This window comes from Scomber japonicus, chromosome 8 (assembly GCF_027409825.1).
Source record: "Scomber japonicus isolate fScoJap1 chromosome 8, fScoJap1.pri, whole genome shotgun sequence".
In the NCBI taxonomy this organism is placed as follows: Eukaryota; Metazoa; Chordata; class Actinopteri; order Scombriformes; family Scombridae; genus Scomber; species Scomber japonicus.
The window spans coordinates 10,435,319-10,462,302 of NC_070585.1; the positions used below are offsets into that span (position 1 = coordinate 10,435,319).

General features: G+C 42.5%; 1 protein-coding gene across 1 annotated transcript in view; it reads right to left on the bottom strand.

The window, feature by feature from the left end:
• efnb1 (ephrin-B1) overlaps window positions 1-26,984 on the bottom strand; it is a 56,012-nt gene that overhangs the window by 2,907 nt on the left and 26,121 nt on the right. Inside the window, exon 3 of the mRNA XM_053324139.1 lies at window positions 6,193-6,285. Coding sequence (XP_053180114.1) covers window positions 6,193-6,285 — 93 coding nt within the window. The remainder of the gene's footprint in view (window positions 1-6,192; window positions 6,286-26,984) is intronic.

Genomic DNA, 26,984 nt, shown 5'->3' on the forward strand with positions numbered 1-26,984 from the left:
AGAATGAGGGTGAAGTAGTTATATATTAACTTTTTATTGTTTTACATTATTCATCACGTTAAAAGGCCATAATATGCCTTATTTATTGCTCTGGCTTTAAGTCTGCCTGAAAGAGGCACACTTCTGAAGAGGAGAAAATAGGAGGACAGGAAGAGAAGGGGGGAGACAAGGAGAGAGGAGAGGAGGGGTTGCATAAGCTCTGAGGGGAACGCAAAGGAAACAGACAGTTTATCTGTCTGCCTGTTGTGATTTCAGCACACGCACTTTGAAGTCTTTGTGCGGTAAACACTGGTGGGTCCGCGATGTGGCTTTTACGAGGGCAGGGCCGGCAGACAGAAGACAGTTATAAACTATTACCGAAGCCAGACAGATGGATTCCACAGAGCACTATCAGATGCCTCTTGCTCTATCAGGCCTTATCTGCATCTGCCCGAAGGGTTGCTCAAGGGGGTGTGTGTGAGAAATAGAGAGGAGGGTGCGTGGGGAGGCAATTTACATTTGAGTCCCTCATGGCAACTTTTGTGTGGCATGCGTGTGGTCATGCATGTGTGTGCGTGTGTGAGCGAAAAGGGCTCAACTCTCTAGAAGTCTATCTTCTATTTCCAATCAGAGACCCGTAATGGGAAATGAATCGGGGCGTGGGATGTCTGACTGATATGAACTAGAAAAGATAGAAGAAAAAAAAAAGAAAGACCAAGAGCAAATCATGGCAGCATCCACATTTTTTTTTGGGGGGGGGGGTTTGGCTTTTGTTAAACACAACTACACTGTTAACTACATTGATCTCCTCTTCTCTTCTGTCTTCTCCATGTCCGCATTGCTCTATACTGATTGCGGCAGTGGTGAACTTAGCCGTGAGCTGTTGTGCGGCGTCAATAATTGATGAGAAAAGACAGGAGTGAGAAGTTGGAACATTCGCGTGTGGAGAGGATACAAGAGGACACAGTGATCTGATTCACTCCGTGCATATAACCCCAACACTGTGTCTCAACCACTGAGCATGTGCAGGGAGCGTTCTAATGTTCTGACCCATTTTTCTGTGTGTAGTGCTGACATTTCCCTTAGCTATGCAGACAGCAACTACCTCAGAACTGCCAACCCGCCAGAAGGAGGGAGAAGGCGGGGGGAAGAGGAGGAGGACTGAGAGTGAGGGAGACAATGATCGAGCGACAGAGGAGAGAGGCAGATATGTTGCGAGAGGAAGGGAGAGAGAAAACGAGGGTAATGGTGGTGGTTTGGGTGAGGGTGGGGGGGGGGGGGGGGTGGAGGGGGGCGAGTGCGAGGCGGTGAGTCAACATATTTCTAATGAGCTCGGTGACATGATGTGGTGGAAGAGAAAGGGAGCGCTGAACAACGATGGATGTATAAAATATGGGCTCCCAGTATTTCCCCTTCAATCTCTCATTCTCTTCCTTTTTACTTCACATTTTATATAAAGACAAAAGACGGAACATGATGCATTCAAAATACTAATTAGATATCAATGTGTCAGCCCGCATAATTTCCTACAAACAGATGATTCAAAGTGATTACGGATGGGAGTGCCTCCACAATAAATGGAAATGTAACATTAAAAGAATGAGCACACTGGGGTGAGTCACCAAATTCAAATCCATCGTCCAAAGTGTAAAGTATGTGTATGAATATGAGTGGACATATAGGGAGATGTTGGGGACTTGGCTACCGCGAGTGTTGGCATTCAGCTGCAGAGACTAGAGGAAAATGTGGCTTAAAAACAATAGCATCTGGGGTTAGAGCCAAGCAGAGAGCCCAGGTTTTTTTTATGTGTGTGTGTTTGTGGAAACAACATCTAGTGCCCCTGCAGAAGGTAGAGTCTGGCTCCCACTCACACTTATTTTATTTCATATTCCAGCACCACAGGTATTGTCAGAAAATTACATGTTTTTCTCTGACCAACAATCTAAAAGCCAAACAAAAATTAACATTTCACCCTTAGGTCAAAAATTATCCAGCTAATGTTTTTTGTCATATTCCAGGTATATATAGGCTTATATGATTATATATGATTATAGTTATATCATTTATTTAATATTTATATTCTTTTTTTAAAAATGTATCATAAATGTGTCAAAAAAGACAAACATAAAAATACATAGAATCCTTTCACCCATAACAGTTATTTCTGTCAGTATTTAGTGTGAAGCGAGCACACACACACACACACACACACACACACACACACACACACACACACACACACACACACACACAAACAAATTAATACATTTCTAAATATCATTATATATACATACACACACATATACGTACATACATATATATATATATACACACACACACGCATATATATGTATGTATATATGTGTGTGTATATACCGTTTTATAATAGTTTTTTGCCATTGGTTACACCTTTGTGAAATAATAATATAACAAATAGTGATTCTAATAAGGGTAACCAAAGCATTTCAGCATTTAATAAAACAAATTAAAGCAGCAAATCATCACATTTGAGGAGTTGGAACCAGCAAATGTTGAGCATATTTCCTCAATAAATAACACACTTTCAATTTATTGACAATTTCTGTCAGCACTGGAAGAGTCAGTGAAATAACAGTACTCCTTAAAGACAAACAATTATATTGCTAGTATGGTAACATCTTCCTATCTTGGAGAAAACTATCAATAGATGTTGCACAGCAGCCAAATCAAAGTTCCTGTCAAAGCTGTAATTTCTCACGGCCCTTCTTCAAATAGTTACTGGGTTAGATGGGCACATTATACATCAAAAATTCCACCCACAGAAATAGATTTAAAAGCAGTAGCAGCTGGGCCAAAAGCATCTTTTCTAACAAGGTTTTTAGGGCACATTGATTGTGAGTGACAGCGAGCTTCGGACCGTTTTGGGAAATGAGTGCAGGCTCTGGCGAAGTTGAGGAACAGCCGCCAGCCACAGAAACAGACTACCACTGAGGAAAAAACTTTCCTAGAACTTTCCTCGAATGAGAAATTTGCTTTCAACTTTGATTAACCTGAGTTTAGGGATTTGTTTTTCCCCAACTTAATAGTTCAGTATAAAAGCCGGTGTTGCCTGAACTCATGCAGCAGTGTTGTCATTTGCCGATGATGTTGCAATCCGGGGCTGTCGGATGCTCAGATTGACCTACATGGAAAGATAATGCAATGCCTGTCTGTTTCAGAGATGATGCTGTGGCTTTTTTTTCACTGTATCTACTGATTTTTTTCCGACTCAGACCTTGCTAGCATCAGCAGCTTGTTAGACTCTATTCTTTCACCGACTGCCAGGATACACTGCTGTCATCCCACTAGCCAACATTCAAATATCTGCACACAAATGTGCAGACATACACAATCACACTGCAGATTTCTCAGCAAGTCTCAGTTTATTTTTGACATGTGAGATCCAGGTTTTTAAGGCCAGAATCAGATCATCGTGGTGGGCAGATGTTCCTCTCAGATGGTGGTTAGTGTCTGTTTCAGTCAAAACAACCACACTGAGGATGGGGGGAATGTTTACAGAGTAACACATCTGTGTACTGTATCCTGTCAAATTCAGGATATGAATGTTCGCATGTCAAGTAAAATTGCGCCTAAAAGTTGACTGTATGATGCAAACCAAATGCTGTGTCCAAGGATATCTAAACAAAGCTTGCTTGTTTACTTTGAGCATTTTTAGATGACTTACCCTGACTGTGCACTTACAAACCAAATTCAAACACATCTTCATTCTGTGATTACTGGATGAAAATCAGAAACACTAGGGGGAACTTTTTCAATGTTTGCATGGGGAGAAATGATTCTAATTTGGTTGTTTGGTCACTTCTAATTTGGTTGTTACTGATCTTTTTTTCCACACTACTTGCACAAATTGTATATGAAAAGACATTTCTAAACTACTGTAATCAACTGACTAAATGAATGAATCTTGTATTTCATTATCAGTATATATATACATGCTTGGGGAGTAACAGAATACATGTAACAGTGTTACGTAATTAGGATACCATAAAAACTGTATTCGTTACAGTTACAGAAAAAAAGACTAGAGTAGAGTAATCTAATTACAGGTATATTTTGTAAAAACAGGGACTATTTAGCAGGATTGCAATTTTAACTTTATACTACCATGCACTGTAAAAGTCCCAAATGTGAGCAGAGCGAAGGGAAAATTAGAGGATGATACCGCATGACGAGTGCAGCGGGTACACGTACGCACACTTGACACATACATTAAACTTAAAAGTTGGCAGGGACATTTGTTACGCCCTGTGTCACTCCCAAAGACTCGTAGTTAAAAGAGAGCTTGAGTTGATAACAGCTTGATGACATTACTGCTCTCCACTGGTATGATTGTGTGTGCGTAACGTGTTGACCTGACACTGGGTCACTGGTCACCCAACACTTTCATTACTGAATGAGTCAAAGAAAACTCAGACTCAGACTCCACACAGCCAGCGGTCCAGGTGCTGTTTCATCACAGGTTTTACCTGAGAATGTTACAACACCGTGAATTGCGCTGTATTTGCACCGCTATCTGCTGCGTTTTATTCATCTGCAGCTGAGAGCAACACACAGTATGTAATCTGTATGTCACAGCTGGCTGCAGCATCATACAGTAGCTGACACAATAAGTGCGTCACCAAACTGCACATTTACGCACACGGTACAGCAGTGGTAACTTCATTAACACCAGATCGATCCTGATATAATGACAATCAATGTTCATTTGCACATTTACACAGATCAGCTGTTACACACAGACTAAAGTTTATAAGGTGGGATTGTTTATAATAAAGCAGAATTTATGGATGAACCCTGAGCTCCATCAGAACTGTCAGGACATTTTCATTTTTAAGTAGCTGAAATGAATTTAGTACACCCAGTCATTAACACATTAACGTCTCCACCCTAACTGTGTGTGGGAATTAGATTAGATGTTTTTATTTTAATAGAAAGGGGCCAATTTTGCGCTTATTGTATTTGGTATTGCAGTAATCCTAAAGTAATGGAAGGTAATCATTACTTTAATATTGTGGTACTTGGATTACGTTATTGACTACATTTTTTAACAGGTAACTAGTAACTATATCGGAATACAATTTTAAAGTAACTCTCCCAACCCTGTATATATATATATATAATGACACAGTAGTATATTTTCTAGAAATTTAATTGATAAACAATTTAAATTTATAAACACTTTTCAAGCCAACTTTGACTGATATATTAACAATGCTTCATTACACACACTCAGGATTTGTTCATATGTTGTTATTATTATTATTCAATATGATTACTGCAAAGTCATTCTGTATTATCAATCATTTATTAACTATTTATGGGGTGTTATTAATGCTTCATAGGAGAAGGTGTTTCATTAATGCATTAATAAACATTTAAAATATCCTTACATGTGCATATAACTACATTATTATAATTGAGTGAGTACTGCTTGTAAATGTTACATGGTGATATTTACTTTTTATTTTATTTTAAATGAAGGAAGATGCAAAACTAGGGACTTTTTTTAAACAAAAGTATTTATTTATTAGTATTTATCGATTTTATGAGCTCTCAAATCTAAAATTACAATCTAAATCTAAACCCAAATTGAATTTAGTGTGTATTTTTATCAAACTAAAGGTTTCAAATATATTTTAAATGGCTGTTAATGGTAGGGCTGGAAAATATGGACAGAGCCACAGTATTAATAGGAATATTTTCTGATAATAATTATGCATTTATTTTTAAATAATTTATGTTAAATGCAAATACTGTATTAGTTATCACTTTTTTTTAAAATTTTTATCTTGTTTTTAAAATACATTTTATTCACATTTATTCATTCTGAAAACAGGATTGTGTAAAATACTAACACAATGTGATCATATCTTCATGATGCAGTTTCAATTATATTGAATTATCACCCAGCCTGAGCTGTAATGACTATAAGCGTATTTACTTATAAAAATATATTTTAAAAAAGGCAGACATAAAAAAAAAACGCTGTGGGGAAAATTCATCTCAAAACACAACTTTACATTTGCAGAGAGCAGGTCCTGTTGGGGGCCGGTGGCGGACAAAGTCACGCTAGGCACACATGGCGATAAATGAGAATGTCACACCAAAGTGAAACATGGCTTCAAGGCAACACCGCTGTATTGTGTTCTACATGTGAGGTGAGCGTACATTTACCTTGCCCGACTCTCATGATGACTTTCATGGCTCGGCTCTTGCACACACCTCCCTCCCGGTTCTCCAGGCCCTCTACTGTGCCGTTGGACGTTGCTGTACAGGGAGGAAGAGGAGACAAAGACAGAGTGTGGAGAAGGTGAAGGACAAGGAGAGGGACAAATTGATGGGAGGTGAGGGGGAGGGGGGTAAAGAAAAGAAAAGCAGAAGAGAAGGAGAGAAGATGACACACTGGTTAATGAGCACGTCCATCGCGCACAGAACTAATCAATATTTACGACAAGCACTGATTAGCTGTTCCAGTGATTAGCCGTTCTCACCCTCAATCAACCGCCAGCTCCTCTCAACGGTATCTCTCATTAACACAATAAAGTGAAGTCAAATGAATGGAACAACATTAGAGTCTACTGGGGGGGGGTTACTGAGGTGGAGAGGAGTGCATGGTCAGACCTGTGTGTGTGTACGTGTGTGTGTGTGTGTGTGTGTGTGTGTGTGTGTGTGTGTGTGTGTGTGTGTGTGTGTGTGTGTGTGTGTCTGTGTCTTCTGTCTGTGCATAGTTAAGCAGTGAGACATGCCAGCGAGAGTTCCAGCTGCTTGCCAACTTCTCCAGCAGCTTACTCCCTCTGAGCCACATGTGTCATTACTTGCTGGTAGTGCTGAGAGCTAAATGCCTCCCTTAATGTTTGTGCGTGTGCATGTGCGCCTGCGTGTGTGTCTTCGCTTATGTCTTAGAGCTCGTGCGTGTGTGTGTGTGTGTGTCAGCTCTCCCTCCATTTGTTTTAAAGTGTGTGTTCTGCTCTGACTTGAGTGAGGAGCTCAGGGTCGGGGGTTGTTTATTCAATGTCACAGTCACTTCAGGCACTGTGACACAATTGGCTGTCTATTTTAGGGCCCATGATAATGACCTAGGGAGACAGAGTGTGACTCTGACCTTAACACTGAACGGCTAAGCATAAGGCAGCGTGTGTGTGTGTCTGCGCGTGTGTGTGCGTGCGTCTGTGTGGGCGAACGCGATGGCAGCTCTAATTTTGGAATTCCCCAAATGATCTCCATCTCCGCTTAGTCTGCTGTTTCAACTTACTCCCTTCCCCTGAAATGCTTTTGTTTCTCTTCCTCGCATTATCCGCCTTGGTCTCTCCCTCCCTCCCCCCCTCTTTCCCTCCCTCTCTCTCTCTCTCTCTGTCTCTCTCTCTCTCTGTCTCTCTCTCTTTCTGTTTTCTCGCTCACTTCATTTAGTTTTGTTTTATCTGTGCTATCTGGCTCTACCCCTCCCCTTCCCTCCCTCTTAACTCAATGACCATCTCCCTGGGTGATTGCTTCAGATGGCACCCTCATTATGATGAGATAGTCTTGGAGAGGGTGCTTATCTAATGATGACACAAAGAAAGGCAGACTAAGCTACAGATTGGGGGGGGGGGGGGGGGGGCTGAGGAGGAGGAGGAGGAGGGGGAGGATGGGTGGGTCCAAACAATGCACTACAAACATTAAAATACGTTTATACACGCTTGCTGGCATGTATCGATGTTGCTACACGCATTTCCCTGGTAAGAACTGATGTTGTATCAAACAGTGTTGAAAAGTGCCTCTGCAGCTATGGAAAACCTCATCTACTTGATTCATGCCTTGTCATTCCTAAGTATTATTAATGTTGATGTTTTGCTGCCCTGTGGGATTTCAGCTTTGTGCTTGGGCGAAATTGGAGAAAACTAAATAATGAATTGCACTAATATTATGTTACATTATCAGATCATACACAGGCTCTAAATTACGAAGAGAACCACAACATTTTGTTACTGTGGCTGGTGATAATTTGTGAGGTTGATTGTGATAACATTGTGTCAGGAGCTCTTTGGCAAATTCCCCTCGGTAGACTCAACACGACTGAGTGAACCGGACACTGACATATATACGAGGGGGGCCAGGCGAGCTGACTGCAGCTGAGTAACAAAAAAAAGATTTAAAATTTACGCGGAACATTAATGTGAAAGAACATTCAAGGCTAAGTGAATCTTATGATTTATGTTAAGTCTATGCAAGGAGCATGTCTCTTGTAAAGGAAACATTTAAAGACAGTGAGGTGGACGGGCCTGTTCCTGCATCTTAAAGGCACACCGTCTCGCGGTCTGAATGGTCCAGACGTTGCCACGGGTGCTAACCTCTTCCTGCCATTTTCCACCCAATTTCTCCTCTTCTTTCAATTTTTAAATTTCCAGAGCAAGGTTATACAAAAATGAGGTCTTTGAAGATCGAGCTCAAAGGCACTTGAATAATCTGACTAAGAGTGAGCGTCATGCTATGAATTTTATATCCACTCAGGGAGAGCAAATCTTCTCAGTGTTAACTTACTTCTGTCATCTAAATTAACTATTCCTTCAGGCTGGTTAAACAGGCTCCTGCATTACTGATGTGGCATGATGATAAGTTGGCCCTCGGAGGCCTCTGTTTAGGCCAAACTACTGAAAGAGAGCTGGATTTATAAAGAGATGATCACTTTATATGTTGTTTGTATTCAGGCCATTTAAAACATCAAATAATTCAAGGCCTTAACTGTACCGCTGGAAATTCATAATCCGATTAACTGTGTCCAATTTTAACCACATTTCCTTATGCGTTACTCCATGTGAATCCATCTTCTAAGTACTATTCAAGATGGAAATCGACTACAGAAACAACTGTTGAGCGCATTAAAAAATGTGCAGTGGATCTTGTAGACTGTTAAGCGCCATGGTGCACTCCTGTGTTTGTCATTTTACCCTGTGTCTGATATCAGCGTAGTTACATCTATCATGTCAGAGTTCACTACAAAAAAAAAGATGATTGCCAGCCGCAGTTCTGAAACGCCCTAACCCTACTGTACAACAAGGACAAACCGCCAGCTTTTCTTTTTTAATCTGAAAGCCTCTCACTCACTCTACTCTGTCTCTCAGTCAATTTTTCCTCCTTCTCTAACCCGCTCTCACTCTTTTCATCCCTGCATACTGACGTTAATCCAAATCTGGATTTCCAGATATTAAAAGGCTGACGGTCACGTTGTGTTTTGGAAAGAGGAAACTGGGGAATTGGGTCTTCCTGTGAGTCTCAGAGGAGATAAAAACACAAGGGGATAAAGCTATGACAAGACGAAGAACAAAGAAAACTTCCCGTCTGCTCCTAATGATTTAGTGGAACAAACCGGTTCAACACTAGCAGTCCAGAATGCCAAAAGAACTGGTCATTGCATGAAGGAATGTTGCTTTTTTTAATAAAGCGGTCGGCTCCAGAGCTGATTTTTTTTTGGTATGATTTAAGGCCCTCTTTGTGGGTGTGGATCATTGGCTGCAGAGTGACTAGTGGGAGAACAAAAGATCTACAGCTGTTTAAGTCATAAGAGAAACCAGGTGCCAAATGTTGATGTTGGGAAATATCTACAGTACACATGTATCAGCCAAGAGAAAGCCTTACAGGGGAAAGAGCTGGCCTGGAACAAAGGCTCCTGTTCCAGTGCTACACACTAGGGCTGGGCGATATATCGAGTATACTCGATGTATCACGGCTTGTTCTCTGTGGGATGTAGAAAATGACTATATCGTGAATACTCGAGTATACATTCAATTTACACGCAGTTTGTTTTTAGTCGCGGCCCGTTGAACTACAGGTTTCTCTCACTCTCTCATCTCTCCGCACAGAGAGATAAAACAAGCGCACCTAGTTACGTACATCACATTCTGTTGTGCGTGCAACGTCATATGACCGGTAGCATGTAGCAGCAGTAGCAGCGATCTCAGGTAGCGGGAGCAGCAGGTGATATGGACAAGTGGAGGAGGGAGATTTAATTCCCAAAAAAACAATTCAGGATCCATCATCTGGCGGTGGTTTGGGTACAAGAGGGAGGACGTTGGACAACAAACCGTAATATGTAAAGTATGTCATAAAAGCGTCACCACAAAAGCTGGTAGTACAACAAAGTTATATCACCATGTGTGCTTGAAACTCTGCAAGAGCACATCTCCGGCCAGTGACATATTGAAGAAAGCACTGACGCAACTGAGTCTAGCGTCTTCTTTTTCCAGAACAGCAATACGACTAAAATAGTCAAAAACAGAAGGAGATAACGTCCGCAGTAACCCACCACACAGAGATAGACATGGCCCCAGTGAGTGTGGTTAAAAGCCCGGATTCAGAAAGATCATCGACACACTTGATCCAAGATATAATCTACCTAGTCGCAGATATTTTGCAGAGACAGCTCTACCTTTATATCCTAGTGGCATTATGCATAAAATGTGCACTTTAATTTAGTGTTATTTTGACGTGTCATATTAGTTACATCATGCATAAAAGACACTTTATTTGTTTTGAAATGACATGTTTGTGCCACTGTTTAATAACTCTTTAATAAATACAGTTTTGATGAATTTGTTTAGTTGTGATTTACGCTTTTGGCATGAACGTTTAAAATCAGCATATATTAATGTAGTATGAACAATGTTTTAATGTAGAATCATCATACTGGCATAATTGTATGCATCAAAGTGTTAATTCAAGGCTAAGGCAAAATATCGAGATATATATCGTGTATCGTGACATGGCTTAAAAATATCGGGATATTAGTAAAAGGCCATATCGCCCAGCCCTACTACACACACATCATTACTGCTGGTGCATTAACATGCATATGTACACACATTTATACACAAAATCTCACAGATTTCACAAGGACATTTGGGATAGAGAGACGGGACTGCTCCCTGAGGTGGTCCGAAGAGATGAGTGGGAGACGTGTGAGAGATGCAGTGCTGACTGGTCGAGACGACACAAGCTAAGGCTAGAGTGCGATGCGGTGGTCTATATTTATTCTCAGGTCTGCTAAATGAGGTCACTCAGGTGGTCCTGCTGAATACATTCCCCATCTCCATCATGAATCATCTGCTGCTTATTATTCCTGTCCAGCCCATGGGGCTTGCTTTCATACAGCGCAATGGGCTGTGTGTATGTCTGTGTGTATGTGGACAAGTGTCTATGTGTGCGCGTGCGTGCTCGCGTGCTCAACATCTGCCCAAAGCACCGAATGAGGGGATAGATACAGCCCATGTGACAGACAGAGAGCAGGTTGTTTAATGAGAAAGTGGATGAGAGGTGACATTCATTGGCTACCTTTCACACACCGCCCCCCCCCCCCCCCCCGCCCATTCTCCACAGCATTCAGACTTCCACTTAGACGAGCCGAGCAGCCAGCGGGTAGTCACAGTAACCACCAGTAATAATGCCCACATTTTCAAAAAAAAACCTAAATACATAAACAGGCACAACCACGATCTGATCACTCACACTTAGCATCAAGGAAAAACACCAGCAGACAGAGCTGTTTCATCCATTGCAGGCAAGCAGGAAGCTAAACACAACCCTGTCAAGCATGTGTGTCTGTATCAAACAGAGCGTCACAACAGAAATGGTTATTTCTCATACCTGTGATATTCCTATCTCGGTTTTTGTTTACATTAGTGAACCAGAGTAGAAGTGGGGAGAAGGAAAAGAGAGCCTATTTGCACAAAGTATTTCACTCCTGAATGAGCACAGAGAGGGTTAGATTAGGTTTATGGGCCTGATTCCAAAGATAACCCTCCCTGGCATGCATGCAAGCACACACGTGCACATACGCACACACACACATACATGCAAACATATACAGAGTGAGGTTGGCAGACTGGAATAATACTCGGGATCTAGATGTTTGCACTTTGAACCTTTTCAAATCCCGAGTATTAGGGCATGGCTAAAGCCTGATTATGGCAGAATGAAATGGATCTAAATAGATGTCCCTGCCCATCAGCCCTCCATTTCTTTGTCCTAGAAATAGAAATGGAAATCAGTAATCAACCTCCAACCTCTCACTCGCTGTCTCTCCCACATAGCGTCCTCCACAGGTTTGGCATCAGCATAGAAAATTCATTCAGACTTTTCAAATCATCTCAGATGAATTAGGCGTGCTCAGCTCGGCCAGTGTTTTCTTCTCGTGTTTCTTTTAAATAATCAAAGCTGACAGACAATATAAAATAGTCATATCTCCAACGCCGGTGCTGCACATTTTTTTCATGCTATTTTCAAAATCCAATATTGAATTTACATTAAAATAAATGTGGTTTGAGTAATGCGCATGGACACAGATGATTTTCTCATCTTCTTGTTCAACAACGGTTGCTTTTTTCAACATTTTGTTTTTTGCAAAGTGTCACCATGTAGTAGCTCCAATATTACCATGTGCTGCCTGTTTCCCAGGAGCTGCTTTCCTAAGCAGGTAGCAGCAATAGTTTCAAGGTTTAAGATGGTTAAAGGCCCGGGTGCACACAACTGTTGCTTAGCTCACTGCTTCAGTGTGCAGCCAGAGAGGGAGCTCCTCTCCTGCGTCCTGATTAGACTGCTCTCTGTCTCTCTCTCTCTTTCTCTCTCTATCTCTCACACACACACAGACACACACACACACAAGGAAAAAAAAAAGTATGCACAGCTACACACACACACACACACACACACACAAATTTAACCACACTTGAAATGCTTGTGAAAAAAATATACAGACATGTAAGCACTTGGGCCCACAAAGGCGAACACAAACTGAAACACACACTGAGATGTGCATGCACACACACAAATGCATATTCTCACACACGCGCACACACACACACGCGCGCACACACACACACACACACACACACACACACACAAACACATTGGCTGCCTCTGTAGCCAGAAGATCAGGCAGGACTTAAGAGCTCCTCCGGCATCAAAATTACAGGGTACCTCTAAATCCTCCCAGCAGAGAGCACTATGGGATAGTGCGGGGTGTTGGGGGGGAGGAGAGGGTGGGTGATGCTGCTGTGGAGGGGTGAGGAAGGGAGGTGAAGTGAAGTGAAGATGTGTGTGTGTGTGTGGGGGGGGGGGGGGGGGTGAGGTGTTTAGAGAGGGGATGGAAAGAGGAGTGCGGGGTGAGGAGGGACAAGAGAGGAAACGGGAGATTCCTTTTTTTTTTTTGAAGACGAGAGAGTGTGCGAGCCGGGGAGGAGTGAGACTTGATCTGTCTGAAGTGTGCTTGCGTGTGAGTGTGTGTATATATGTGTGTGTGTGTGAAGGGCAAGCAAAGGGGAGGGGGTGTCTGTGTGCGTGCGTGCATATGCCGGTGAGGGAATATGGAAGGAGGTGATGATGTGAGGAGTTGAGAGGAGGAGGAGGAGAGCTTAGTTTGGAAAGAAGAAGAAGTGGGAGGTGATTTCTCTCTGTGAAGCAGAGGAAGCATATGTGTGTGTTGGGTTGTGTGTGTGTGTGTGTGTGTGTGTGTCTGCCAGCTTGCTTCTCTCACACTCGCCATTTCTCTTACACTCTCCCCAGAGTCTCTGGTTGTGTGTACTTTGGCCTCTGTGCATCTGTATTTGTATTTGCGCATCTCTGTGCTAGAAATGTGGACAGGTATGTGTACAAGTGTGAATATGTATGTCTGCATTTATGAGTACAAATGTTTGACAATGTCAATTTTCCGTGTTGAGCTTTGTGCCCATGTGAGCACAACAGTGTGTGTGTCTTTGTGTGTGTGTGGTCCCTGCCCATCAGTCAAGACAGTCCCAGATTACCAAGCCAAAGGTTGGGCATTATGGACTTCCATGGCCAGCACAAGCAGGCTAGTGCTTCAAGACTACTTATGACAGCTTTTAACCTCTGTAGAGGACCTGTCAGCAGCTCCCAAAGTGTCTCTGTGTGTGTGTCCTTCTGTGAGTGTGGTGTGTCTGTACAAGGCTCACAGCCTGCAGACACAGAGAGCTTCTGCATCATTTAGCTGCGGGTGTCTGTGTGTCACCTCTCCGGTGAATCCAGCGGGGTAGAGCTTTTACACCACTGCACTTTCCACTCTCCATTTCCCAACTCAGCATGCTGCAAAACCTTGTGCTCCTATACACAGCCCAAACTTGTGCATCACTGCGTTTCCGCACACAAACACACACACACATAAAGATGGTGAGGATGACACTGTCCTGTATGCGCAATCACAGGAAAGCACAGGCGCGCACGTGGCGAAATTTCACATGCACGCGAACACACCTACGCATAAAAAAACAAAAAAGTATACACACGGTGCAGGCCGTCTGTCGGATCAGTAGGAGATAAAGGATGCAGAATAACAGGAGGACCTTGGGGAGCAGAGCAAGTCATCTGTCTCAAACAGGAACAGACTGAGCGCACTCCAACATGACAGATGTAGACACACTCATCTTAGAGCATATCGCATCCAGAACCTTTCTCCTGCACTCCAGGCCCCCTCCCTTCCCATCCAAACACACACACAAAAATGAGAGATCTCTGCTCAAAATGTGCACACACGCTTCTAAGCCGAAGCCCACATAATCTGACAGGTGTGCACTGGAGGAGTGCAGATCGTAGAATTGGGAAAGCTGTCCATGGGCACAAAAACAGTGTAACCTGGAGGAGGAGGATCTTCCAGCTTATAATGTTATAAGCTGTTGCATATAGCATTAAAGTTATGAGAAGCAACGACAGCAGCCAACATATCCAATATTAATTTCATAACCATCCTGACTGTGAAATTCTAGCCTACCTCGGCCGTGCTGTTGCCAATATGGAACATTTTTGCATATTGGCTATTTCAACTTTACTAGCTGTTTCTGCTATAATATATTCTGTTGTGTGGAGAAGTTGCCAGTAGCCCATACAACCCTCCCTAATGACAGAGTAGCTAATTGGCTGTAATGGCTCTTTTCACCAATATCACTGAGCTGCAGCCATGGAAAACCTCAGCAGTTTTACAAAAATCATGTGCAAGGGGAAAAAAAGAGGAAATGAAGCCTGTAGAAGTGGCCTGCAGTAACTCTTTTTGCTTCAGATGATCAGCAGTTGCATATAAGAACAATAACATTTCACAAGGTTACTATTATTTCTCTTTGTTTGCGGTGAACATCACTCCCCATCAATTAGTGTTTTTTTTTTTTTTAACCAGCACAACCCTAGTGAGTGTACACACATTAGCACTCTTGAATACACAGAAACAACAGGTGAACAAACATGCCCTGAGAGCTACACACACACACATACGTACAAATACAAATACCACTAGCACACACTTGCCTCTGAACACCACTTCCAGACAGCACATCATTTGACTAATAGCAGCAGAAATGTTGCGTGTTCAGAGAAATAAGCAGAGGAGAAACTGGGTCAGAGAGAAAAAAACTGGCATTTCACCTTCCGATTGGTCAGAGCTAAAGGTTAGAAAAGATAGAAGAGCAACACATGCTGAGGCACACACACACACATAGACACATACACTCACACTCAAAAGCTAAAGGTTAATATTGTTCATGTGGGAGTTGCTGAGTTACTGTTTATCTCACACTTAACTAGTGTGTGTGCGTGTGTGTGTGTGTGTGTGTGTGTGTGTGTGTGTGTGTGTGTGTGTGTGTGTACAGGGTTTGTTTGTGCACTTGTGTGTGTAGAAAACAATGAGTACACTGAGTTTCATCCTTCCAAAAGATGGACGGGAGTTCCACATTAGTCTTTCATTAATCCCATCATAGGCCCAGTGTTTCCCTCACTGCAGAATCCAGTGGGCGAGATGCCCACTAATCCACATCAACAATCCTTCAACATGACTTACTCCTGTATTCCTGTTATTTCTTTCATTTAACAGACAGCAGCCTCACTGGTTTATGATCCGCCTCCATTTGCAGCGTTACTGGAGCTTCTGATAAGCTACTAATAGAGCAAACTGATCACTTCCTGCTGCTTCTTCAATTTGAGCGTATTATTCAATTTTCATTCTCTATTAACCATCATTTTTTACACCGGTGAGAGTAAGGGAACATACCAAGATTAAGGGTGGACAAAAAAAGACAAATATCATTTGAGAATGTTAAAAGCCTTGAAATTAAGTGGCAAGAAAAATATGTCAAGATATGTTGTCTTATACATGCAGCACTTCCTGTATTATAGCAGTTTCCTTCCTGTATTATAGCAGGATATGATAGAGGTTACTAAATATTCCACTGAGGCCTGTTACAATAAAGTTTAGTCTAATTGTGACCCCTCATCACAGATTATAAATTGGAAGTAGTTAAAGTGAAGCAAGATTGTTTAATTTTAAGTAGCATGATAAGGTGAAAGTCCTCGGTATTTTATGAAGAAATTAAAGATTTAGAGATGAGTAAAAAAAACCCAAACAGAGTTTTGCTTAACAGGATTTTTAAAAATATCTTATCTCTTTGCAAATGTTGTGACCATCTTAAATGTTTCTGGGGCCACTTGTTGAGTTCTATTATTGCAATAAAACTTTCAAAAAATGACTTGCTTTTACTAACCTTTACTAACTTCAACCTATTTTAAATGCAAGTAATTGTTTGTCCTTAAAACCTCTACTAACCTCCAGATTAGTGGGTGGTATTGCTATTGTCAGGTTACACATGTGTAATCAGCTGACAGATGCACACAGGTCTCTTAGTGAGCTTGTTCCTCAGCAGGAGGTTCATTGAAGTTTTTGTCTTGCTTCATTTGCACTGATAATCACACGAGGTGAACCGTGGTTCACTCAGTAAATCCTAACAGATGATAAAACTGATCCTCCTCATCTTTTCTCTGGCCCTTTGTGGTTGTCTCAAAAGGTGATATGGGACTCTGGACTCTCCGGAAAGGAGTCGTCCTCAATCTAAAGGTCCACGAGCCACAAATCAGCCTGTGCTGCCAGATAAAAGAAGCGCTGGGATGGATCGGAATGTAGTGGGAGATAGTAGTGGCATGTCAAAGGCCATGAGGCTCCAAAAACCTAGACTAACTAAAGAGCTAATCTGTGAGCAAAGTCCCCCCGAGGGAAATAAGAGCTGAAGCCATGAAGCACGGTAACGAACACGAACGGTGGAGGACAAAATATCCTCAGAGAACTGGCGGCTCGTGTTGGTGCATGTAAAAAAATGCTTGTGTGTGCATTTATGCAAATGTGTTTAGATGTGTGTGTGTGTACGCGTGTGCATGCCTTGTCTGTGTGTTTGTGTGTGTGTGTGTGTGTGTGTGTGTGTGTGTGTGTGTGTATGAATGTGTGCAGCTCCAACACTGTGCCCATTCATCCACTGTGGAGAGAGGAGCTGGAGAGAGGAGCTTCATTTTCACTGACCTTTTCCATCTGGCCTCCAGAAGAGAGTTATGACAACTGAGCCAGGCCCGTGTTTCTCGGCACAATAACACACATCAAAGATGGGAAACAAACAAACAAACAAACAATAACTCTTGTGGCGGGCTCAGCGCCTCCGATCACAAATAGGCGCTGCAAAATAAACCCAATGAGGTATTGTAAGTAAGAGGGAACGGTACAGTGATGCAATGTGCGAGGAGAGGCAAAGCAAAGCAAAGCTGTGGTGGTGAGAAGTGAGAAAGCTGCCTTCAGGCTATGGGTGTGATGATTTGGTCGCGAAAACACAGAGGGAAACATTTAGGCCTGCAACTTATCATTACTGACAGTATCAACTAATCTTATTTATTTTGGATTCATGTGTGAATTGTTTAGTTTTTTCAGATTCAATTCAAACTGCAAACCCAAAGACATCTGATATTTTGAAAAGCATCAAAATCCTCACGTCAGAAGCTGAAATGAGAAATGTTTCACATTTTGCTTGACAAAATGCGAGAGACATCCCAAGGCAGAGAGGAAAGACAGTGAGATGGACAGGGAGAGAGATGAGATGGAGCGAGAGACGGAGAGTGCACTTGTTATATAGGAGATAGTGGATGTCAGCCCATCTGTTGTCCACAAAAACAAAATCTGCAAGTCGCAGAACAAAGACAGAGATAGAGAGAGAGAGAGAGAGAGAGAGAGAGAGAGAGAGAGAGAGAGAGAGAGCAGTGCACAGGTGTGTGAGCGTGCGCGTGTCCCTGTGACTGTGCATGTGTGAATGTGTGCATGTGTGAGCCTGCATACGTGCCTAAACCCTGGGGGAATCTCCTGTACCTGCTAACATGGAGGCGACTGAACAAAGCTGACTGCAGCCAACATGGGACCCAAGTCAGCTCTAATACATACAGACACACACACACAGACACACACACACACACACACACACATATACGTGAGACAGCAAGTGACACATGGTGACACATGGTGACACAGAGGTAGGCAGATATATAATAGATAAGAGGTCTGATGTAGCAGATGTGTAAAGCATCAGAGCTGCGAGTGTGGCTCCAAACTACAGCAAGGCTTCTCTAGCTCTGAGGCCAGGCTGCAACACAAGAAGCAGAAAAAGAAACACACTGTTCCTCCCTTCCTCTGTTATTCGCCAAAACCCCAATCAGAGAGCACAGCAGACCACAGAGAAAATGCTGCTGATTACATCCTAATACACACAAAGCCAGCAACTGACGCACATATACAAATGCACACACACACATACACTGATTACACCCTCATTGGTGCTTCTCTCTCCTCATCCCTGGTATCGGTTACACGGTAAAGCCACGCTGATCGAGGATCAGTGTTTTTTTGGCGCAGGGCGGTGAAAGAGTTTGGGAGCTTAACGTCTAGTCCGAGAGCGGAGAGAGACTGAGGCTCCGGACCCCCGTGCCCCCAGCACAAATAAACAGCTACAACACAAAAATGTCTGGCAGACTCGAAACAATTTCCTGAAGGATCTGTCACTGTGCAGGAGAGATGGGGAGCGGAGAGGGTGCAGGCAGGAGGGTAAGATCTAAGGAGAGGAGAAAATAGGTGGAATGGCAAGGCGGAGGGAGAGAGAGATTAAGTTGCAGAAGAAAAAAAAGGCAGAGAAGGAACAGAAAGAGAGAGAAAGAAATTGGACCTGTGGGTTTGGAACGGGGAGGCAGAATTGTTCATTCGCCATATACGAAATCATCAAGTCGCTGCGAGAGGCGGCACAGCCTGAACTCAAACACAACACATTTATTTGAAGACACGACACGTTCCTTTCAGCATCCATCCATCCATCGAGGTGCACATCCACAAACTCTGACAGCACACACATTCGCACCCATGGGACCGCCGCCTGAAAATATCTTGTGCTCAGCCGGGCTACAGTTTTCTTGAATGTGCATTAACGAATGCACAATGCCTACAGCAGCTTCTATTACGCAAACAAATCTATGCAGAGTGAAGGAAGATGGACGTGCACGAACATTTTGTGATTTTTTATTTTGTTTGTGTGCACATCTATTTGCATGCTGGTGTGAGCTTATGAGTATATATACATATATATTTATATATATATATATATATATATATATATTTGAATTTGCTTATGTGGCTTTGTGCTTATTTATGCCTGTGTGTTTGTGCACACACACGCCTCCTGTGTGTTTGTCCGCTCCCGTTACTGTGTTTGTGTGCTTGTGGTCATGCTGGAATGGAACATGGACATTTTGCCACTGAGCTGAATTCACAGAAACGGGCTTGGTCCTGGCCTGCAGAGCAGTATTTAGACTCTGTATTTATGCGTTGGACAACCACAGCAATCTCTATCACCGCCTTGTGATTCATGTTTGTTTGCTTTGCTCGGCGCTGATTCGATTCCATCAAGAAGCTCCTTTTTCCTCTCTCGCTCCCCCAAAACGCTTTCCACAGAAATGTTCACGCCATAGCCGGTCAGAATTTCATCAGCCGCCCCTCATCGTAGCTGACCAAGCATGCAGTGGTTTCCATAGCAAAGATGCGACATTAAAACCAACAACCTCTATAATTATACATTCATATTTCTCCGATGAGTTTGTGTAAACAAGCCTGGGCTCCAGCTCAGGGAGGCGGACTTTTTGGCAGGCCCTGGCTGAGGGTGCCACTGAATGGCTGTCGGAAAACAAAGCCATTTCAGAGTGTGCCTTGGAAAAGAGAAACCACTGTTCTAGGGATAGTGGAGAGGGAGAGCAAGCTCTATTTGACAGACAGAGAGCTGTGATTTGAGCTTAGCTATTGGCCGGAGAAGAAAGACACTGAGAATATGTGTTGTTGGCAAAGCAGAGAGCAAACAACCTCAGACATTTCAGATGGAGAGGGAAATATGCATTTCCAGAGTGTTATAGATTATGGGCTGTCCTGTGCTTATGTTTTTTATTACAGCGATGCACTATTGTCTGATACAATTTGCCTTTTGGACAATGATGCTCATCTCATGTCCCACATTTACTTTCCCTAATCACCACAGACTCTACTCCAAATGTGAATCTTTCCAGCAGTCTCGAGATGTCTCCTCTCCTTTTTGCCTGAAGCTATTTCAGGGTTGCAAAACCACAGAGATGGTTTCTGCATAACGGATGGAATTAGAGAAAACTAGGAAGCTACTTTCAACAACTGAGAATCGCTCATACAGAACAGAGCGATTCGGCGAGAGGCTGGCAAATGAGTTTGTGTTAGCTGAGAGGAGAAAAACAAAAATCAACAGTGTTGTTGTTTAACAGAGTTAGCTCTGTGGTCTCTCGTGGTTCGTCTGTTGAGAGGAGATCTGAGCTATCACTTAACAAAAATGACTTGAACACAGACTTCCCACAGTATCTCCATACTGTACAAACACACACACATTTACACAGCAGGAGGAGTGGGTGCGAAGGATGACGTGGTGGGATAGAGAGAGAAAGAGAGAGAGAGAGAGAGAGAGAGAGAGAGAGAGAGAGAGAGAGAGAGAGACGGAGGCCGCACATGCAGGATAAAATATTCTAATAAGATAAGCGTGGAGCACAGCCGAGAAGGGATGAGTGTCTGTGTTTGGAGATGCACGGAGCGGACTAATTGAGATGAATACATGAATATCATCTAGGAGAGACGGGTTCTGCCGTAACCAATGGTTACCATTCACTTGTACAGACACGTGAGCAGCCCCCTAAAAGAAAGTCCTCATGTGTCCCCCCCGCCAACCCACTGCCCCCTTCCTCCTCCACCCCCGCCCCCATCCCTCCTCCACTCTAAACAAACTCCTCTGTAATAAACGAAAGGCAATAACCACCGACAATAACGCTGTGCCTGCTAACCCTCTCTGAATGAAATATCCAAAGGAGAAGTAGCAGAGGCAGCCTGGATAGATTTGCAAAGCAAGCAGAAAGTCATATATTACACTGGCACTCTAATAAACACTGGGCTATATGCACTCACAGGGGGGGTAAATCTCCTTATCCCAGGCCATGCTGCTCTACCGGTGATAACCTGACCTGTTGGCAGGGTTTACTTTGAAAATGAAATCCGTTAAGGCTTACTGATTAGCTGCTTAAAACTCTAATCGGTAACATCAATGACAGTTACTCGAAGTCAATCCCCAACTGAATTTCTATGCGAATCCCATTCTTTAAGACCTTTGCCAGAATATTTAGCATTAGAAAAAGAATGACATACACGGCAAATCTAAGGTATGTATAAGATGACACGTTCTTCTTCCACAATCAAGGGGGTATAAAATGTCAAACTGATTCTTTTCAACTATTTTTTGGAGCCTTTACAGTTCTTTATTTCACCATACGTACAGATTGATAAATGATTGCCAGCAAAAGTAGTTATTATTTCACAATCTGTAAGTTGTTTTTAATGTCCGCAATCTGATAAATATGCAATAAAACAATGTGTCCTTTGTTCTACACTAGAGAGCAAGCATGTGTGAGAGTCTGCATTCAAAGCAAAAGGAAAATCCTGAACAGTGTCTCTCGCTTGTAATTAAAATATTTGAGCGTGATTTTACTGAAGGAGGTTACCAGATGTTAAAAATTCATTTAATTGTGAGTTAGGAAACGTGTGAGTTATTTGCATCTCTATAATCTGACAATCAAAATGCCTTTGTCTATTCAAACGTGCCACAGACAAATGCGACCGTCTTTTTGTAAGTAGCTGTGATTTGATTATGGTAATTTTATGTTAACTCTAAAAGATGACATTTAACACCTTTTTTTTCTTTCTTCAAATCAGATTACTGAGATTGCGCTACATCAAATCTTGCTATAAGCTTTCCAGTGTTGATATTTATTTAAGTGTGTATCGGCTTTTCATTTGTATGCGTGTGTTGTGTGTTCAAGTTCCCGAGCTCAGATTTGCGTTATAACGGCGAGTGCCTGCGTGGGAGCGCGCGTGTGCACATATGTTGGTGTGTTTACATCCCCGGAAATGTAGGGCAAAGGAGGATCTTGTCATCTGCCGCAACCGGGCCAAGGATTTCAACTTTGACCTTTAACTCTCCCAAGGGCAAATAAGACGAGAAAAAGATGCTGGCCTCCCTGCAAAGTAAAAGACAATATAGTATTGGATGCCCAGTGGAGAAGGAATCCTTAAGGAGTTGGTTTGGATGGAGTGGTGTAAAATGTGTAGGTTGTCGAGCAAAAATAACAGCGATACAGAAGAGAGCCCACACAGCAGCATGAATGTTAGCGATATGCAACATGCCTCCTAACCTTAATCCTGTCAGGTGTGAGCACCACAAGAAAGATCATCCCACAGTGTCAAATGCTGTTTGTCTGACATATTCTTATATTCACAGACTCAATCAGCACAGAGGTGTAGCGTGTGGAAAGATTAAAGTGGGAAATAAATAGACTTTTCCATTACCAATTTATCCTTGGATAATAAAATGCTTATCAGCCGCTCTGTGTTTCAAGACTAAAAAAAAAAAAAAAAAAGAAGTTCCTTTGGGTTTAACTACAAAGTCAAAGAAACTGAGCAATGGAATAGAAAACAACTTTACTCTTTCTGCAAGCAGGCATTATGTATTTCACTGAGGCAATCTTCTGGAGGTGCAATGCACTGCAGCGGTATTCGGAGGGGGAAGTCGGTGTGTGTCAGAGTCCACGATGGTACACTGAGATGGAGAGTGACAGCTGTCAGGAGGGATCAGGCTTACCCTGCCCGCTACACGAGAAATCAAGGAAGAAGAAGAGTGCACGACGACAGGCTGCCTCTGTTTACTGCCTCGTGGCCTTACCCTTATATAGAACAGAGACTCACCGGCCCGGCTAACCACAGAAATCATATCACCCAGCAGTCATGGCACATTATTTCAACGTGGAGCGAATGGGAGTGAAAATGGATGGACTTTTTTGGGCTCCACTGGGGGCGCGTAAAGACATGTTTGTATATGTGTGAGGGTGTGTATACTTGTCCCTTTTTTCTCTTTCCCACTCAGTTGTTCATTTTCTCCATTATATTTCCCTCGCCTTTAAAAGCCTCCTGTCTAAAATCACTTCTCTCCTGACTCCAAACCCTAAACACAGCACAGCCATTTTCCTCACAAACAGCTCATTCCATATCCTGTGTTTAGACAACGCTGTGAAATACAACTAGTTTTTTCTCTCATGCACCAAGGTGGTGCGGGAAGGTGTATGTATATAAATGTGTGTGTTGGGAGCAGAGGGTGAAGAGTGCTGATGGACAGCACAGGCTGGTGCTGGTCTGGGGTTTAGATCAGCGCAGGGTTATCATTACTGAATGTCCCCCGCTGTGTTTCCGTGACCCTTTTCCCATGAGTTTTGACCTTTAACTCCTCTCCCGACTCCTGTCAGGGCCGGACTGGGATGGACAGGACCGAGTGGGCAGGATCCCCTGCGGTGATGTGACAGCACAGGAGACCCACACAAACACTTATACATACGCACACATACCATTTGTTGCTTACTTTACCCCACACCTTTTGTTGCTTGTTCGACCCCATAGAAGGAGCAAGGGCAGAGGGGGGGCAGGGTGGGGGTTGGGGCTGGAGTGGCGGATGATCAAGGCAAAGACAAACAGAACAGCGGAGTCAGAGTGGAGACCGAGGTTAGACAAGAAAAAGACTGCTGGAAGATTCAGTGGAATGTCCACTCCCCCTATGCATTTTCTTCTCGTTTCAAACGTGTCTGCCACGTCTGACCGTTAATCAGGCCAGATAAGCCAGGTCTTTATAGGCCGAGCAGATTTACACCGCTCTGCTGGCCGGCTGGGCCGCATTCCCAGCAGAGACGGTGGGATAACGCACTCACGTCTCCTAGGTGGAGGATAAGCTGGCCTAAAGGGGCCTCACAACACAAACACACACACACACACACACACATTCTCCACTGTGCAGGAAAAGCAAGAAAGGTATATTCAGTGCAGGTGCTCACTGTCCCTTCTCGTTTGCTGTTACAAGAAAACACACACATATTACACACATGCAGCCAAATCACGTATGGCCATTATCTAAATGATAGATGAACTGTGTCACGGTGTGTGCACAGGCTGCAGTAGAATAAATAAAACAAGCTCTTCCTGTTGCAAAGGACAACAACATTAACATAATACCAAGACAAATACCACATCCGATTACTGCTGACGCGAGGACGTTACAGTATATGAGCCTAATGATGATCCACCATCAGGCTGGATCCTGCATGTCCAGCCTCCCTTGTGAAGGATTTACAACTGGCTCCGGTTATGAGCTCAGTCTGAAGCACTGCGGAGCAAGTGCTAAGTATCCTTAACACTTGCGTAATATACACATCAGCAGCAAATTGTTCTGCAGCAGAGAAACAACAAAGTGTTTGTGCAAAAGCAAATTCAACCTTAAGTAAAGCTGATGTGTCCGCTTTGATGTTGGATCGTGCCATAATCGAGATGCATGCCCACACACATGTCACTAATAGACTTAGTTAAAATATTTATAATGTAATCAAGAGACAATATGCAGAGCAGCCCTGCTAACAACAGCAAGGAAAACTAGGAGCGGACCCTGAAAATGCCCGAGGTGCTTTCTGGAGACATGTGGGTGTAATAAAGCTCAAAGAAATATTTTTTAAAGTCCACATGATATGTTGCCACAGGAGCGCCCCCCCCCCCCCCCCCCCCCCCCAAAAAAAAATGTCGCTTGATAACATCACAAGCTTCATGCTTCCCTTCGTTCTGGCTTTGAGGGTGAATTCACAAATATCGATTGAACTGCTGCAGATGAAAAGGGAAACATATGTGGGGTTTAATTGTTCGCGGCTTTTTCCTTCAGAGGAGCATGATATAAATAAGCTATTCTTAAAGAAATGGTTTTGTTTTCCTACCATAAGAGAAGTTTCACTTAACATCTTCTGAAGCATTTTTTTTACTTTGAAAGTAAAATTAAATTGTCTGTATCCTCATTTGGGAGGAAATGTGATGTGGAGAGGTGGTTATTAAGAGGCTAATTATGGCAGAGTGGATTTAACAGTATTCTACATTCTCCTTGCTCTTCCATACCTCCACTTATATTGTAAAATTAGATTAGTGGTGGTTCAGTGTGTTTCTTATGGCCTGCAGAGCCTCTACTGACTTCTTACAGTGCCAGCAGTTCTTTGGCAAAAGGCCGCTTGTTGCATATTAGGCTGGATATGGCACTGCTGATGTCACGATCATCTCTGATCATTACATTGATTCGGGGAGGAATCAATTACAGATGTGGCAGAGCCCCCAACAATATCCTCTGACCGGACAAACCACAACACATGTTATGATTTTAGAGAACTGTTCAAGTCATTCCAGGAAATTTAGAAGCTAAAGCAGAAATTAGATAAGGCCAAAGTAGCCAAGAATACTTTTTGCATTATGAACTGAGCTGTGAGAGCTAAGTAAGCTTCTGCAACTTCTGAGCTAACAAGATGTTAAAACAATATCTTGCTTTGCATTGATTTGGGAAATGACTCATCATTCAAGCTGTAGCTTTTGTATCATGTAAATATATGTGTGGATACAAGTATAACATGGCAGTGTACATGCCAACATTTGATAACGCTGGAAATATTTTGTATTTCCTTTTTGTTGCAAAATCCCATTAATAGAACAAAACAACATTGCATAAGTCAGTCACTTAATACTCTTTGACTTTCCTACCCTGACTGCAGCACTTAGCACCAATGCTATTCATTCCTACTACATACATAAATCTTTAAAAATGGTCCACAAATATACACTTGAATTTTTAAAAAAGCAATTTCCTAAAACAGCTGGGCGCTGTAGTTTTAAGCAATGTTTGCAAAACATTGTGCATATTTTAGGGACTATTTTCAGCTGTGGACTGAGTGACAGTTTGGCTCACTAATGGGTTAGAATAGTTTTTGACAATAATGGTGCTAAATGGCAGGTATACACTGTATAAGGCTTTGAGAGTCAATACATGTGTGGGGTCAATTCATTTTCATCTATATCATTTAAGGCAAAAATACATCAAAAGATTTCCCTGGGTAACAACATGTTCACATTTGATTAATGTCCCTCTCTGTGACCATCTACTGAGGTCATAATAGCTAAATTGTTTAATACATTATGCATGCATCATTTTACAGTAGCTTCCTGCAGGTGGTTAGAGATTTTGCCCTTTATTTAGCAACAGGATCCTTTATAAAAAAAAAGAGAGAGAGAAAAAAAAGGCATTGCTTGGTGTTCTGTGTGATATAAGAAGCTGCAGTCCATACTGTTTTGACTGAATCAGAATAATTCTGTAGACACACAATCTTCACCATAAACACACTGAACGTACAATTGCCAAGTTTTTGTTGATGCTTTGTCATATATAGTTACAAAATCTCTCTCTTAAAATCTCTTGAAGAAAGCAGAGACATCTACACAGCATCTACATGTGTGAGGTTTTTGTGTTTACTAGTTAGACAGATGTGCAGTATTTTAGAAAACTGGCTGAGTAACATGATCTGATTTACCCATATATGAGGCCTGCTAGCATATAGAAAATTACAAGTCTTAGGTCATACCTACTATCCCTCCTAACCCGCATCAATATAAAATACCAGGTAAATCTGAAAAACCTTGTCTTGTCATGCTTACAAATTACTTATTTCCTCTGTTTTTCAGATTGCTTTGGTGA